Source organism: Arvicola amphibius, chromosome 7 (genome assembly GCF_903992535.2).
Source record: "Arvicola amphibius chromosome 7, mArvAmp1.2, whole genome shotgun sequence".
In the NCBI taxonomy this organism is placed as follows: Eukaryota; Metazoa; Chordata; class Mammalia; order Rodentia; family Cricetidae; genus Arvicola; species Arvicola amphibius.
The window spans coordinates 11,065,673-11,081,810 of NC_052053.1; the positions used below are offsets into that span (position 1 = coordinate 11,065,673).

General features: G+C 42.8%; 1 protein-coding gene across 1 annotated transcript in view; it reads left to right on the forward strand.

The window, feature by feature from the left end:
• Chn1 (chimerin 1) overlaps positions 1-16,138 on the forward strand; it is a 102,645-nt gene that overhangs the window by 59,414 nt on the left and 27,093 nt on the right. Inside the window, exon 7 of the mRNA XM_038337029.1 lies at positions 635-712. Within this exon, the coding sequence (XP_038192957.1) occupies positions 635-712 (78 nt within the window). The remainder of the gene's footprint in view (positions 1-634; positions 713-16,138) is intronic.

Here is a 16,138-nt window from a genome sequence, read left to right on the forward strand (position 1 = left end):
GTGTCTGTTGCTAGCGACTGACTGCAGGCTGTATGTAGGCATCTCTCATTCAGAATGGACATTGATGTACTGAGCAGAGAAGAAAGCTTCCAGCGATGTTCCGTTTGTCACAGTTGTCTGGCTTTTTAAAAGGACTCCCAGAGAGAGAGACTGCTGGTTCTGTATGGTAGCACAGACTGATTTCTTCTCCAGACTCTTAAGTTTCCAGAAGCTTAAATATAGAGCCCTGTTTTAAAAAAAGGAAGAGAGAATTTGCGTGTTAATCGGCCTTGTGAAGAAGTGCTTCATCACCCTCCCGCACCTCCCCGTGCTCTGGCGTGTGGTGTGGCTGTGGCTCTCTAGGTTAGGATTCTGAACTGGCTGCAGCAATGCTCATGTGTTAGCTGAGTAGAGTTCTCCGACAGTCACAGGCTGCTTGCTACAAGGTTGTTTTTGTTTTTTCCTTCCTTTGAATTCCAAAATGCCATCCAAAGAGTCTTGGTCGGGGAGGAAAACTAACAGAGCTACAGTTCACAAACCAAAACAAGAAGGCCGTCAGCAAGGTTTATTGATAGCAGCATTGGGAATGAAACTGGGTTCTCAAAAGTCGTCCGTGACAATCTGGCAACCTCTGAAACTCTTTGCTTATTCGCAGTTGACATCACTTGTTAGAAGAGCGACTCTGAAAGAAAATGAACAAATTCCAAAATACGAAAAGGTTCACAATTTCAAGGTAAGAATGTTTGTTTCTGACCCTTTTCCTATGAGGAGCACTCAGTACTTAGAAGGTGTGGTGTTAAAGGCTGGTCTTCCAAAGCCTTTGAAAAATTGCATGATTTGACTGCAGTGTTATTGCTATTCAAGGAAAGCAATGTCTAAATCCCAATTTTATTTAAGGAAGAGGTGAATAAAGCTCATGGAAATCCAGCCTCATTTTTCTCAGTGCTGTAGTAATGTTCCCCTTTAATTACTGTTTATACACTTGTAAGTCTTGATTGGTATTATAAAGGTCTCCGAATCATGAGTTAGGCATTGCATGTATCTGTGTTGCAGTATGTCTAAATACCTTTGTTGGCGATTTCAGGGGGGATTAGATCTTACATGTTCAGTTCTGGTCAAAGGCTTTGCTGTAGCAGGCATGTGCAGTTGCATCTGGAGTGAGCAGATGGTGTGCCTTTCCCATAGTTTCTGTCTTTTCTCCTCCCTCTGTTAATAAACTGACCACGATTAAAGGAAAATTGCTGCCCTGCAACCGTAGCAGCTGTGACTGACAGCTCCCTTCACCTCCTCGGGGTTGGCTTTCACCTTTGTTTTTAATTACTGCTGTGGCATGTTTTATGTAGTGTACCCGAATCTTCTTTTATGAAGGTGATATGTATGATGGTCTGAGCTGTGTCCAGATCTTGCCTGTACTTACTGCATGGTAAAAGGCCTTGAAGTTGTGCCCTTTGCATTCTAGTTCAGCGGGTATGCAAAGTGAAATCATGTGTGAGGAGACCCAGTTACACTTCACAGGCAGGTGAGCCAGCATTTCTGTGGTAACTTCCTAATAGTTAAAAGTTGTCTAAGGCTCAAGAATATTCCGTTTAGACAGAAAATTATTCATGCTGATGCTATTTGTTTACAAAAAGATGTTAGAGCTCGAAATTTTTGTCTTTGATCTGTTAATTTATTCAATCTTTTAAATATTTATTTGTCATATCAGAGGCACCAGACTCTCTATCAAGTGACTTCATCCCAGCTTTATAAACCACCCTGATTTTTAACACCAGCATTTATTTTGCTCATGCTAAAAAACAAAAACACTATGCCTCAGTGTACCCTGCATTTTCTATAGTGAGGAATAGATTGTAGTCTTCATACACTTTGGGGTTAATCATATGAACCTTACTTTTCAACTGGCATTTTTGCTTTAAAATGGAGTTGAGACAGCTCAGCAAATCAAACCTTGACAGGAGATGGAAATCATGTGCACACCCAGTCTTAGCCACATCGTAAACCAACTCAGCCTCTTATGATCCAGAAGTAAACAGACAAACAAATGTGCAGGCTACCGGACTTTGGTGATTTATAGCCTGGTCTTGCAGGACGTTTACAAGGAAAATGGCCCCCTAAAATGGCTAGTAAGTTTGTAAGCAAGAATCACCTGCGTGTTCTAGAAATTCTGGGACTTCCAAAGCATCTTCAGAGAGGTGCAGTCTAGTTTACTAGGCAAAACAGGCCTGTGAGATTGTCGTTTTAGTGCTAAGTCGGTTTCTGTAAATATTTTTTGTCATTATTGTTTGGAAGTAAACAAGTCTATTGAAAAATTTGCATGAACAAGCATATTCTTTCCCCTCTCCTGCAGATCATATCCTTTTTAGTTCTTTTCATAGCTTTATAAGAAGTGAGTCCTGTGTGTGCTGTGTGCTGTGTGATCAAGTGTAACCCTGGCCACACACACAACTGAAGACAGAACCTAGAACTTTGCATTTGCTGGGCAAGCAGTGCAAACTCTGCCCCTACCCTCAATGTCCTTCTTTTTGTTTATTTGGTTTTTTTCTGTTTTAAGCACATAAAACATGGGGGACTTCTCTCTCTGGAGTAGAAGCTGAGGCCCAGCTGAGACTTGCTCTCCAACACTGTCCTTCATCAAGAAGAGCCTCCTGGGTGACAGGGAGACATGGCACATAGTGTTTAGAATCTCTAAGGTCAGGAGTCTAAGAATCCAACTCTTCCTGTTATAAATAGCTCCATTATTTTTAAAATGTGCCTGTGGAGTAACATTATTTAAAAAAAGAAAAGAGAAGAGAAAGGGTCATACTTAACTTCAGAGAATATCCCTGAAAGGATTCCAGCCCCCAGCAGGAATTCACTCCCACACAGATGCTGGCTTAGAAGGGCACTGCTTGTACACATATGCAGTCAGGTCTGCTGTGGGAAAGCTGGAGTGTTTCCATGATGATTGTCAGTCATGTGACCTGCCGGTGGCTCTCGCTCTCTCAGTGGAGTGTGTTCAGAGTAACTTCGCCCACGCCAAAGCCTCCTTTCAGGGTGCCTCTTGAGCTCCTGTTATGTAATGCTGCCTGGTGCTGTGTGCAGCTGTCAGCCCTTCTTTGGGGGTGAATCCAAGATACCGGTTACCTTTGGTGAAAGCATTCAGCAAGGCGGAAGCCATTCGGAGCAGCTGGCCCTGTGATTGGAGATTTGTAGGAGAAAAATTCTGTTATGTAACACTTTCTCCTTTTCCCCTCCCCTCCTCTTCTTTCCCCTCACCTCTGTTGTTACTTACATCATAGAAAGGCTACTGTATCTTAGAGAGGTTATCATTTGAGGAATAAATATACCACATTCTATGAAAGCTATAGTAAGATGTCAATATTAGTTTTAGCATAATTCCAAAAATGCTAGAGGAAGGGATTCTGGATACTTTTACCAAAAAGTAAAATAAATGTTGCAGGAGACACGTTTATTTCAACTTGAGCATTAGATGTATATACATGTATGATAACATCACATATTACCCCATAGTTTTTATTTTTTATAGTTCACACATAAATTTGTACATATATATTAGGTACCATGTGATGCTTCAATATGTATATATGCCTTATTTTAATTAACATAAAATTGTATGTATTTTTAACTAACCAACTTCTTTAAAGAATTACTTTATTCTGTGTTGGTGAGGTGGTTCTGTAGGTAAAGGTACTTCCATGGCTCCTGGCTGAAGGATTTTATCTCTGGGACCTACATAGTGAAAGGAGAGAACCAACTCCCCATAGTACCTGTGCACCCAGAAACACGCCCTAAATAAAGCGAATTTTTAAAAAAATTTAAAGAGTTTTTGTCTGTCTTAAGAACCACATGTAGAAAAAACAAAAAATATCAAAAGCAAAACAGAAACAGCCAGCTTCCCCACCTCCTCAGTCATTGTAGCCTACTTTCCAGGCTCTGGGAAGGATACTGAGCGCTGAGAATCAGCCTTTGCCCTGGGGCATTGCTTGTGATATGTACCATTGCTTATGTGGCCTGAATGCTTAATGTCTCTAACCTCTTTCTGTAGTAGGAAACTTAAGTTCCTGGCCCACTAGGCTTATGGTAGTCACCACTTTATTATGACATATTACCTCTGACTGGGCATTTTTTTCTGGATTTATATTAATTAATTTATACTGAAGAGCAACTGAGTCTCACCTTCCACCTAGTAGTAGAGATTACAGTGTGGTAGAGAGCCTTGGATGATCCTGGGGGCTCCCACTCAGCTCCCAGGCAGAGTGGGGTTTACATAAGAATATCTGAGTGTTTCATGTACCACAGTGTACAATGAAATCCTCTTAATTTTTTATTCCCTCCCAGTTGAGTTATAAAATATTTTATCTAATTAGTTGCTTAATCAAAAGGTTGTATAACACAAAAATCAAGAAGAGATAGAATAATAACAGAAATCTGGCTACCTGGGCAACTTAACTACTTAAAAGAAAGACATAGCAGTTATAAGGCTAGGGCATAGCTTAGTGGGAGAGCACCTGCCCAGCGTGTGCAAGACCCAGAACCTCATTCCTAGCTCTGCACAGAAAACTTACAGTGAATAGTACTTCATGGTGACTTTGGTGTATTTGTTAAGGTAAGTGGTTGATTTTGGTTCCATGTACTACCTGCCTTCTGCATGCAGATGGGAGATGTCAGGTATTAACAGATTTAGTGTTGCCATGTACAGACATGAGTCCCAAAGTGTGAATTGGTGATATAATTCAGATAATTCCATAGCAGGAGCCTTAGGCAATAAGGCTAGTGGTTCAGGACCTGCTAGATGAAGAAATAGCAAGCACGTGGCCAGCAGACAGCATCCTGCCGCTTGGTAACCAGAGGGCAGCAGTGGCCACACTCAGGCTGCAGAGGCCTCTCCTCTCCCTCCTAGGACACAGCACAGACCCAGGCCCTCTGCTCTTCCATTTGATACGTAGCTGAGTTTTGTCTCTTTCACTGCAGTGACTGTGCCTTCCCATCCCTTGTGCCGTGCCCACCAACCATGCCACCTCTCTGTCCTCTCCCCAGCCTTCTTTCCCGTTCTTGCCATATGTGGTAAAGTGCTGGCAACTGGCACGTGTGTAAGAAGTGTGGACTGAATGACTGGCTGAGTGAGTACATAGTGTGACATCGTGGACCTGTTATTTTCAAACCAATTTTTATGATGGCAAGAAATCCCAACAAAAAATTATTCTGAGGACCTGTATTGTTTTATATTACCATATTTACATATTTTTGAAAATGAAACAAAAATTATGTTTTAATCTCTGTGCCTTTTTTTTCAATTTGTGATAGAGTGTAACTGTATAGCCCAGTCTGACCTTGCACTAATTATGTAGCCCAGGCTGGCCTCAAACTCCAGCTCCTCCTGCCTCATCTTCATTAGTGTGGTTAGCCTGCAGTGTCTCGTTAATTTTTTGCAGTAATGTACTGTCCTTTATGGGCATGAACTTGGAGTATCCCACGTGAGATTTTAAAGGAGTAGCTTTTCTGTAAACAAGAGGTTAAAGGAACTGCAATGTGTAGTTTATCTTAAGCACACTCCCCCTCTCCTCACTTTGAATGTGGGCCAAAGACGACAAAAATAGTCAAGATTAGTGCATACAGGGGTTCTTTCTGCCTCTGCAGTCAGACAGGAAAGACTGATGAGCAGGAACTAGGAGGTTGGAAAAGTCGCCTATGTGATCCCTGTAAGAACTTCATTTCTGTTGTTCCCTGGCATAGTGCTCTGCTGTGTAGACCCCAAAATAATGAAGAGCCAGCCATGCCTCTGCCTCTGCCTCTGCCTCTGCCTCTGCTGTCCAGAAGGCTGTGCTCTCTGTGCTGTCTCTGCCCCAGCACCGCAGCCTTCTCACCTTACTCTTGGTGCTGATGGCTCTGATACCCCAAGTGCAAGTCTAGATCCTTAAGATGACCGTAAAGATTGTGCCTCTCATTAATAACCCAGAAAGAACCATTTCACAAGGGGTCCTGGTGGTTCGCGTAGTCACATTATACTTCACAGCCATTTCATGGGCAGGGTAGTTCTACATAACTCGGAAGTAACGCGTTGTATCTAGATTCTCACAAAGCATTGCTTTTGAAAGATTTGTCTTTATTTCATGTGTTTCTGTGAGTGCCTTCTTTACTGTATGTGCACCACAGTAAAGATGAGAGACCACAGAGGCCAGAAGAGGGTATCAGATCCCCCAGAACTGAAATTAAAGGCAGTTGTGAACCATCTGCTGTGGAAGCTGGGAACTGAGCCTGGGTCCTTTGGACAGTCAGAGTTCTTAACCACTGGTCCATCTCTCCATTGGTGCTAAGATATTTTATAATCTGGTTTTATTTTCCCACGTTCCACAGTTTTACTTCCCTTATTGGTACTGCCTTTCTGGTACAAATTACCTTTGTGAAGGTGTACAACATTTGCTAGAATATTTTTCTTAAAATGATCCCATTGGGTCAGACATGTCTTAGAAACAGCCTCTTGCAGAAGTCCCTCACACACCCATGTGACCCAGAAAAATTTACTCTTACATACCCATGGTAGTCACTGTTAAACACACTAAAAGAGAAGCGCACTTACAGCCTTGAAACTCGTTGTCCACACTGTTTCTCAGATCTGAAAGGAGACTGCCCCAGCTTCCCTGGCATGTTCTCCACTTCCTCATTGCTCATCCCTCACGTGTGTGTGAGCAGCTCCTAAATGTTCACCACCCTGCCAGACATGCAAATACCAATATGATGAGAAGAATAAGGAGAACATGATGTGTATGTGTGAACAGGGATGTTAAAGTCCTTTACTAATGCCCTCCTCCCTAGAATTCAGTGTTCAGTGTGAACATGATGTGAAGTGGCTGTGAACATCGCGCTTCTGCTTGTAGGAGTGTGGCGGCCAGAAACAAGTATGCAAAGCTCAACTAGAAATTCACAACAGAGTCCTTCAAGCTTCGGGCAGGGTTTTGATTTTTTACTTTTGATGTTGGGATTTTGTTTGTTTTTGTGAGAAGAAGATAAGATCCACCTTTTTAAATATTTAAGTGTGCTATTAACTGGGTGCTGTTTACTAACCAGTGTCATTAATTAGGTACCATTGACTAGCCAGAATCATTAACTAGGCCCTGTTGACTAGCCAGTGTCATTAACTAGGCCCTATTGACTAGCCAGTGTCATTAACTAGGCCCTATTGACTAGCCAGTGTCATTAACTAGGCCCTGTTGACTAGCCAGTGTCATTAGCTAGGCCCTGTTGACTAGCCAGTGTCATTAACTAGGCCCTGTTGACTAGCTAGTGTCATTAACTAGGCCCTGTTGACTAGCTAGTGTCATTAACTAGGCCCTGTTGACTAGCCATTATCATTAACTAGGCACCGTTGACTAGCCAGTGTCATTAACTAGACACCATTGACTAGCCAGTGTCATTATTTAGGCACAAGTAACTATCCAGTGTCATTAGCTAGACCCTGGTTAACAGCACTGTTAACGTGGCACAAAGTAATAGATGAGCTAAAACTTTGTCACTTTTTTGGTCCCAGGCCCTGGCAGCCAGTCTCTGTGACTGTGAGTTGAAACTATTATATGAGTAGTTTGTCCCGGTGGACCGGCCTATTTCACTTAGCACAACATTCTTCAGGCTCATCTATATTTATCATATGGAAAAAGTTCTCTCTTTCTGAAAGCTAAACATTCCTGTGCTGGTTGGTTTCTCTCAACTTGACACAAACTTAGGCACATCTGGGAAGAGGGAATCTCATTTGAGGATTTGCCTCTGTCAGACTGGCTCATAGACAAGTCTGTGGAACATTTTCTTGATTTCTCTATTGGTGCGGGAGGGTTCAGCTCACATTGGGCAGTGCCACCCTGTTTGAGCAGCCATGATGAGCAAGCCAGTAAGCAGCACTCTTCCATGGTCTATGCATCAGTCAGTTCCTGCCTCCAGCTGCCTACCTTGCTTGAGTTTCCATGTTGGCTATCAGAGGTCTGTGACCCATTATATATAGGTCAAAACATATCCTTTCCCCCAAGTTGCTTTTGGTTAGTGTTTTTAATCACACACACAAAAAAAAGCCAAAGTAAGACCATTTCATTGACTATATACTTATTTTTTTACTCATCCATCCATGACTATTAAGGGTTTTTTTCCATACCGTGACTGTTAAAAAATATAAATATTAAAGCTGCTCTTGACAGAGGTAAAGACACCTCTTTGAGATCCGGACTTCAGTCTTTGGGTTAATCTTTGAGGAACTGCCATGCTGTTTTCAGTAGCAGCCAAGCCATTTCCCATTCCCACCAGTACCATTCAGGTTTGCCAGCTTCTCCACGTTCTCACCAACATTAGTTGTTTCAGGTTTTGGTTAACAGCCTTCCTAGCTGGTTTGAGGTGGTACCCATTGTAGTTTTGATTTGCATTTTCCTCGTTATTAATGATAGTACATGATCTCTTCATGTACCTGTTAGTCATTTATGCATCTTCCATTAATAAATGTTTATTCAAGCCTCCTATCCTTTTTTCTTTTTTGAGAAGAGGCTCACACCATGCTTCCTTTTCAGGCTGCACTTGAGCTCCTGTGACACCCCTGCGCAGCAAGCACGCCCCCTTCCTCTCTGCCCCCCTACTGTAACTGTACCTCCCATTCTGCTATGCAGGCAAGATTACTCAGCTCATAAAAGTGCTTGCCATGCAAGCCTGTGTTTGATCCCTAGAATCCAAGGTAGAAAGAGAAAATCAGCTCATAAAAGTTGTTCTCTTCCCTCCATGTGCATGCCTTGGCAGGTGTGCACAAGCATGCACACACATTTACACAGCAATAATAATAATAATAAATACAATTAAAATTATTTGGTGGTTGCTATTCAGTGACAGGAATTTATTATATATTCTGATACTAATCCCATCAAATACTTAGTTTACTGTGTTTTCTCACATTCTGTCTGTAGTCTGTCACTGTTCTTCCTGTGTGCTCTTCCTCCTATTAAAACTACCTTTGAAGCTCCACCTGCGACTTGTGCCCTGGCCTTATCTCTGCTCGGGCTCAGTCTAGTTCACAGAGACATCCTTTCCTGGGGGTGTACAGGTTTACTTTGCTACTGACTATGGGGCCTCTGGTTTGGTTTGGTTTTTTCTTTTTAACTACATGGATCTATTGAATAGTATATACCATTTGATAGACCAGTTGTGAGATTTTTCTTTGTAAGTCTCAAGAAGCCCAACCCAGACTGGCAATGTGTCACATAATTAGAAATCCATCATTAAAAATGCTCTCCAACCTGGTGGCGTAAAATGCCACCAGAACCCCATCTTCCAACTTTGAGCTTATTTTTAGGATCATTTTGTTGGCAGGATGGTGGCAGAGGCACCAAATCTTTGTCTTGCCAGACTTTGGCCTATTGCAGAGAGACAGTTTTGTCGGCTCGAGGCCCAGCACTCATTGCCTGGTGGTGTGTCCGTGTCCATTTCTGCACAGTAGCTTTCGCCAGGAGGACAGGATGCTAATTGGCCCAGATCTAAGTCGTAGTTGTTTCTAAGACAGGGACTATCACTGGAACTAAGGGTAAAATTCTTCAAGAAGATTTAATATTCTAATGTGTATATACATCTAGTAACAGGGTCCATATACATAAAGCCGCAGCTGAACTGCAAATAAAATAGACAGTCCACAGCATAGAGATTTCAGTAATTCTGTCAGTGATAGAACAGACCAAAAACAGGGGCATGGGAAGCTTTAATCAACCAATTTGGTCTAATTGATATTTATAACCGACTTCATTCAGTAATAGCTAAAGTCTGTACCTTTAAAGTGAGTGTGCAGTTTAAAGAGAGAGAGAATTGGCCCAGCAAGGTAGCAACTACACTTCTAATCCCAGCACTCAGGAGGCAGAGATGGGGAGAATCTCTGAGTTCAAGACCGAGCTCATCTACATAGTGAGACCCTGTATCAGTGAATTAATTAGATCTGAGGGCTAGAGAAATGGCTTAGCAGTTACAAATACATACTGCTTTTATGGAGGACCAAGATTCTGTTTCCAGCACCGAAGATAGGTGGTGCTGCCTGTTACTCCAGCGCCAGAGAAGTGATGTGGCTGCCCATGGGCCCTGGCACTCTGTGCACATGCACACATGCATACAAATAATTAAACATAAAGCGTCTTTAGAAAGCCTTTTTCAAGATTATAATTACATACTGTCCCACTTCCCTTTCCTTCCTTCAACTCCTCCCATGTAAACCACCCTGTCCTCAAATTTACGACCTTTTTTAATTGTTGTTATATTTATGTGTGTATTTATGTGCTACATATATACGTTGGGTGCGTGTGTGTATATACCTAAATACAACCTCCCCAGTCTGTATACTACTACTTGTTTGTATATGCTCAGGGCTGACCATTTGGTATTAGATAACGAAGTAGTGTGTGGACTGTCTCTTCTACTATGTGGGTCCTGGGGTCAGAGTCAGGTGGTCAGACTTGGATGTCCTCCTGAGCTGGCTTGCTACCCTTAACATCTGACATTCTTCCACCTGAGCACCATCAATTTAGAGGGAACACTATCAGGAGGAAAGGATGAAAACTATAGGCCTTAAACATCCACATTTTGAAATGGAAAGTGGTTTACTTATATTTGTTATTTTCCTTTTCTTATTTTGGTTTGGTTTGGTTTTTTTGCTTTGCCTTTGCAGTCCTGGCTGTCCTGGAACTCTCTCTGTAGACCCGGCCGACCTCGAACTCAGATCCACCTGCTTCTGCCTTCCGAGTGCTGGGACTAAGGGCATGCGCCACCATGCCCCGCTGTTGTTTTACTTTTTAATTACATAATTATACCTTGTAATGTGATGGAAAATGGACAGAAAAGCTAAGGATGGTAACATTATTTATTTTGGTGTAGCCACTGTCAATCTGGAGGAACTTTTATGGTACTTCCCCCAATTTTGAACAGTTTTCCCATTCCTGAAATAAAAAGTTATACTGACCAGAGTGACGCTGTGTGTGCACAGGTGTGCAGTTGGGTGCACCTGGCACAGCCCCTGCAGCTCCTCCTTGTGATTATCTTCTCAGCAGCTAGCTGTAAAGGTCGTCAGCACCTAGGCCCTCACCAGCTGTCCCATGGCTTCCTGATTCTGTCTGCTGCTTGCCTCTGCCTTTTTCTTCCCCCAGACACTTGACTGTCTCTGACTAGTGATCAGAATTGCTTCAGCAAGAGCCCCATACACTTCTCTCTTCCCAGCTGAGGTCAGCATTACCAATCTTCTGTATCAAAATGGCCAGCATAATGACAGCGCTGGTGCCTTAACTCAACCCAAACCTTACTCTGTAGATTTTTCTTAAGAGTTTGAAGGCAGTTTTGACTAGGTTTGATTAAATAATGGGCAAGAAGGTAATTGATACTGAAAGCCCCACTATTTTCTTATAACCCACCTTTGTTTGCAGGAGACTCTGTACAAATTCATGTATTTACTGCTAATGTTCACAGCTGATATGATATGCATCTCTTTACGTCTTTACATATATGCATATGTAATGTATGTATATATGTATACACTTTAACAGAAGTGATCAAATTAAGACTAAGATTGTAAATTTCATATCAAGTGATCAAAAATTTGTAAACTATCTTGGTGAGACTAACTTAAAATTGAGAACCATCTTTCTCAGTCTGATGGTACAGGTTCATAAGCCCAGCTCATGACAGGAAGGTCATGAGTTTCAGCCATCCTGCACTATATAGTGAGGTGACTTTGAACAGAAAAAAAGGCATTTTGTTTCACTAGACTATAAAAATGAGGAGCACAGAAGAAATGGCCTTTCCTGCCTGCCTGCCTCTTTCTGTGTTCCTCCATGTGATTGTCGTCATCTGTTCCCTTCTTTGTTGCCCAGTACCACGCTAGAGGACTGAGTCATCAGAGCCACCCAAATGACAAGGCTACAGCTGAAATGTCAGTGCCACCTTTGCCAGCAAAACCTCACGGTCCTAATGTTCTTGTCACTTCCACTGTGGTTTACAAGGTCATTTGCCGTCATGTTCCTAAAGGGAGCGTGTTTGCCTGAAAGGGATAATGAGGATGTTGATGCAGGGTCTTTGTCTTCCAGTGGAGTGGCTTCTCTTTTGCTATTTCTGTTATTGGTGTTCGAAGTGAAATTGTAAGTCCTGTGAACATGGTGAGAAGCAGGTAGCAGGTGTGTTCATTATAGCAAACCGCAGTGAGGATGACCTCACTGTATAACAAGGTCCTTGTCTGGGAGACAGTGTGACACTGGCTGTTGCCCCCAACACACCTCCCATGTCACACCCTCTGTGCCCTTTTCAGCCTGGCTTTGGCTGGTGCATTCAGTAATAAGGCTTTATTGGGGTTTACTAATTAGTTTCATCTGATTGCTTAAACAGAAATTAGCATAAAAGGAGTTGTTCACAGGTGAAAAGTAATCGCACATACCATAGTGATGATGTTGTCTTTTCCAGGAGCAAAAGAGAAAGGGGCTTTAAAACTAGCTGAACCTGCTGTTGTTCACTAAGGCTTGTTAGTTTCATGTACTCTGTCACTCTGACTTGTCAAGATGGACCAGCAGCTTTAGAGGTAGCTTAGGAAAAATAGTTCTGTGTCCTCTTACCAGATGACCTCCTAGCTGGTAATGTCCCATGCTGCCGGAAATTGCCGGAAATTGAGTTGTCTTACCAAAAGAATCTCCAAAGGCATCACCTCTGGGAAACAGATACAATTACTAGTGCAGGTATCTCTGACTATAAAGAAATTATGCCACCTCCCACCTTACAGAGCCTATGTATGTGCTTCAGGTCCGACAGCAAGCAGAGGTTAGATTCCACTTGGAGGTGCCAAAGTAAGATGCCGCTGAGGTCTCTCACTCATCACAAGGTCACTTCAGTTGGCTCAGTTGTCTAAAACTCAGAAAAAGGCAAAACTTTTGTATGCTTACTAAGAGACGTGCATTATGCAACACTGTCTAAGACTTTCAAGACAGGCTGGAGAGATGGCTCAGCCATTGAGAGTGCTCCCTGGGGAATTGGATTTGACTCCCAGCACAATGTGGCAGCTAACAATGGTCCAAAACTCCTGCTACAGAGGATCTGACTTGCTCTTCTGGCCTCTGTTAAGAATATTTCTTAGAACGAGCCTCTCGGCCGATGCAAATAATTCCAATCAGATCAAATTAGACCAAATAAGAGATGCCCATGTTTAATGCAGTACTCCCGGGTGGCAACAAGAAAATATGGCAAGGGGAAGAGAGAGAAAAGGAGAGAGCACGTGTACATTCTCTGGGGACAGTTTAAGTAGCCTGTGGGAGTGGTCCTAAACCTCCCTAGGGAGGGGTCACTGCTTGGTGGTCTTTATCAGAGTTAGAGTCTGGACCAGGCAACTCCCAGGGGAAGGGGCTTGAAATGCACCTTCCTGCCCAGTATTCCAAAGATGTGTGCAGGGCCTGGGATGAGGCCCTGGAATATAATAGCCTCTTCAGACACTGTTGAGGACCAGCCTCAACATAAATACTTTTTACCAGGGTAGGGGCATGGGAAAATAAAGACAGAAACTACAAAACAGTATCGGGAGGGAGTTTCAGGGATTATTCAGGTCCTGAAATCACCCACGCTTATTTTTCCACAGTTTTTATACCCAAGGTAAACTGGGGAGAAGGTAACAAAAAGCTTCAGGATGACACAAGTCACGTATACTCACATACCCTTGGTCGGTCACGTAGGCAGAAAACAGCCTTTCCCCAGGTGACCGCATAGTTAACAATAGAATGAGCAAAAGTACATTGACATATCCTGACCACCTGTCAGGATGCTGCCCTGCTTTCTTAACTTCAAAAATGGGCCAGGCAGCCACCTCCTGAGCTAGAAGGTGTGATTAAGCCTTGTTATTCCCCCCAAACTCTGACCCTCAGGTAAGGTGGGAAATGGGCCTGAGAGGTAGGAGCAGCGAAGACGGCTCAGAAAGGTCTGACTGATGGCTCAAGCAGGTAAAGGCCCTTGCAGCCAATCTTGAGGACCCGACACATGGTGGAAGGCGAGAACCAGTTACCCCAAGTTCTGATTTCCATGAACACCCACGCATACACATAAATAAATAAATGTAATAAAAGAAAAGCAAAAGAAGTCACGGGAAAAGAAAAATCTGAGATGGAGCGTTTTCCTGTTTTCTATCCACTGCTAACAAAAGGTTGTCGTTAGATTACCTAGTCTGCAGCAGTCATAGGGTTTCTATTGATGTGATAAACACCATAACCAAAAAAGGAACTTGGGGGCCAAAGGGTTTATTTTGGCTTATAATTCCACATTTCAGTTCATCATCAAAACAAGTCAGCCTGGAGCTGATGCAGAGGCCATGGAGGAACACTGCTTACTGGCTTGCTCACCATAACTTGCTCAGCCTGGTTTTCTTATGTGACCCAGGACCACTTGTGCCCAGGAGAAGCCTCAAGCATTAGCTAAGACAATGCCCTATAGGCCAGTCTTATGGAGGCAATTTTTCACTTAAGATCTCCTCTCCCTAGATATGTCTAGGTTTGTGCGGAATTGACAAACAAAACAAACAAAAACCTAACCAGGAAAATAGCTAAGAACCAGGAGTTAAAAAAGGGAGCAGAAGTAAGAAAGGAAAACAAAAGCAAAAAACCTCAGGCACTTTAGATGAAAACTATGGAAATGACAGTGTTGCTTAGCTGTGTGCTTATCGAGGTTGCAGTAGTGTTTATTCCTCAAGTACTGACCAGCTGCTGATCCCTGGTGGGCATCTACTATATGGAGGATCGAGCATTCCAGGCAAAAGTACCTACACCAATAACAACGGAGCTGAAGAGACTGAGGTAGAAGGTTCAAGGCCAGCCTGAGCTCTACAAGAAGACCCTGACTTTAAAAATAGGCAAACAGATGGGCTGGGGATAGAGCTCAGTGGTAGATTGTTTGCCTAGCATGTTAGCATTTGTAAAACCCAAAGATCTTACTATTGTGGCCTTGGGCTTCTTCCTAATTCGCTTCAGACCTTTCTTCAATTTTCTCCTCATTTCCTTCTTAGTCCCCTCCTAAGCAGTGCCACTTTTGACCTTTCTGTTATAGTTGAGCATGCATTACATTTGATTAACTCCTTTTTAAAACATGATTAAAATACAACTATTTCGAGTAACAACGTTAGCCGATGTCAGCGACTGTAGAATTGTGTGCAGTAAATACCACCTGTCTGTATTGTGCTCGGCTATGTACAGATGAAGGGCTGTTTCTTCTTCTTAACATGTGATTACACATTCTTTGGGGATACGCTGTAATATTTCAACCCAAGTGTAATGACCAGACCAGGATAATGGCATCGGCCTCACTCAAACATTTATTGTTTCCTTGTGTTGATAGCTTTCAAAATTCTTTCTGCTAGCTATTTTAAATATACAGCTAATGATTGTCAGCTATAATTGCCCTTCTGTGCTATAAAACTTTAAAGGCTGCTCTTAGTCAGGTGGCACCTGCCTATAATCCCAGCACTTGGGAAATGGAGATGGAAGGGTCAGGAGTTCAAGGTCAGCCTTGGCAGCATTCATTATCAGCCTGTGCTACCTGAGACCAAGGTGTGCCTGTGGGGGTTCTCTTCCTGTTCCTCCTATCCAGCTAACTGTCTGCCTGATCCTGACTTCGTTTAGCCCTAAGGAACCTGTCCTGTCAGTGACCACTTTCTCCCTGCCTTTCTCTCCCTTCCAAACTGACTTAAGCTAGCTGCTAATGCTTCTAAGGCAATTTGCTGGGGTATGCAAGCTACTTAACAACTTTTACAACAAAATAACCACAAATGGTTCAAAATGCCTTTATAAAAGATCTGTACCAGCCTGAAGTATATGAGTAATAATTCTGTAACAGCTGCTTTCTGATATACACGTGCAACCTTTGCTTAGAGAACATGGGGCCTGCACAGTTAACTCTTCCTTCAGCGTGTGTCATATGAACAGAGGCCCTGTGTCTTTAAAATGCCGTATTCACCACTGCCCTCACATGGGAAGAAAGGACTGTGCTAACATTGGTAGGTAGTGCTCTTGTGTTTTAAGTAATAAACAAAACACCTCTATGACTTGTTCCCCATTGTAACTCAAGATGCTTCAATACAGGGTAAGTCGTGCGCAGGGTGATTCTGGGATTTCCTCCGTATTCTCATGCATTTTACACATCTACGCCA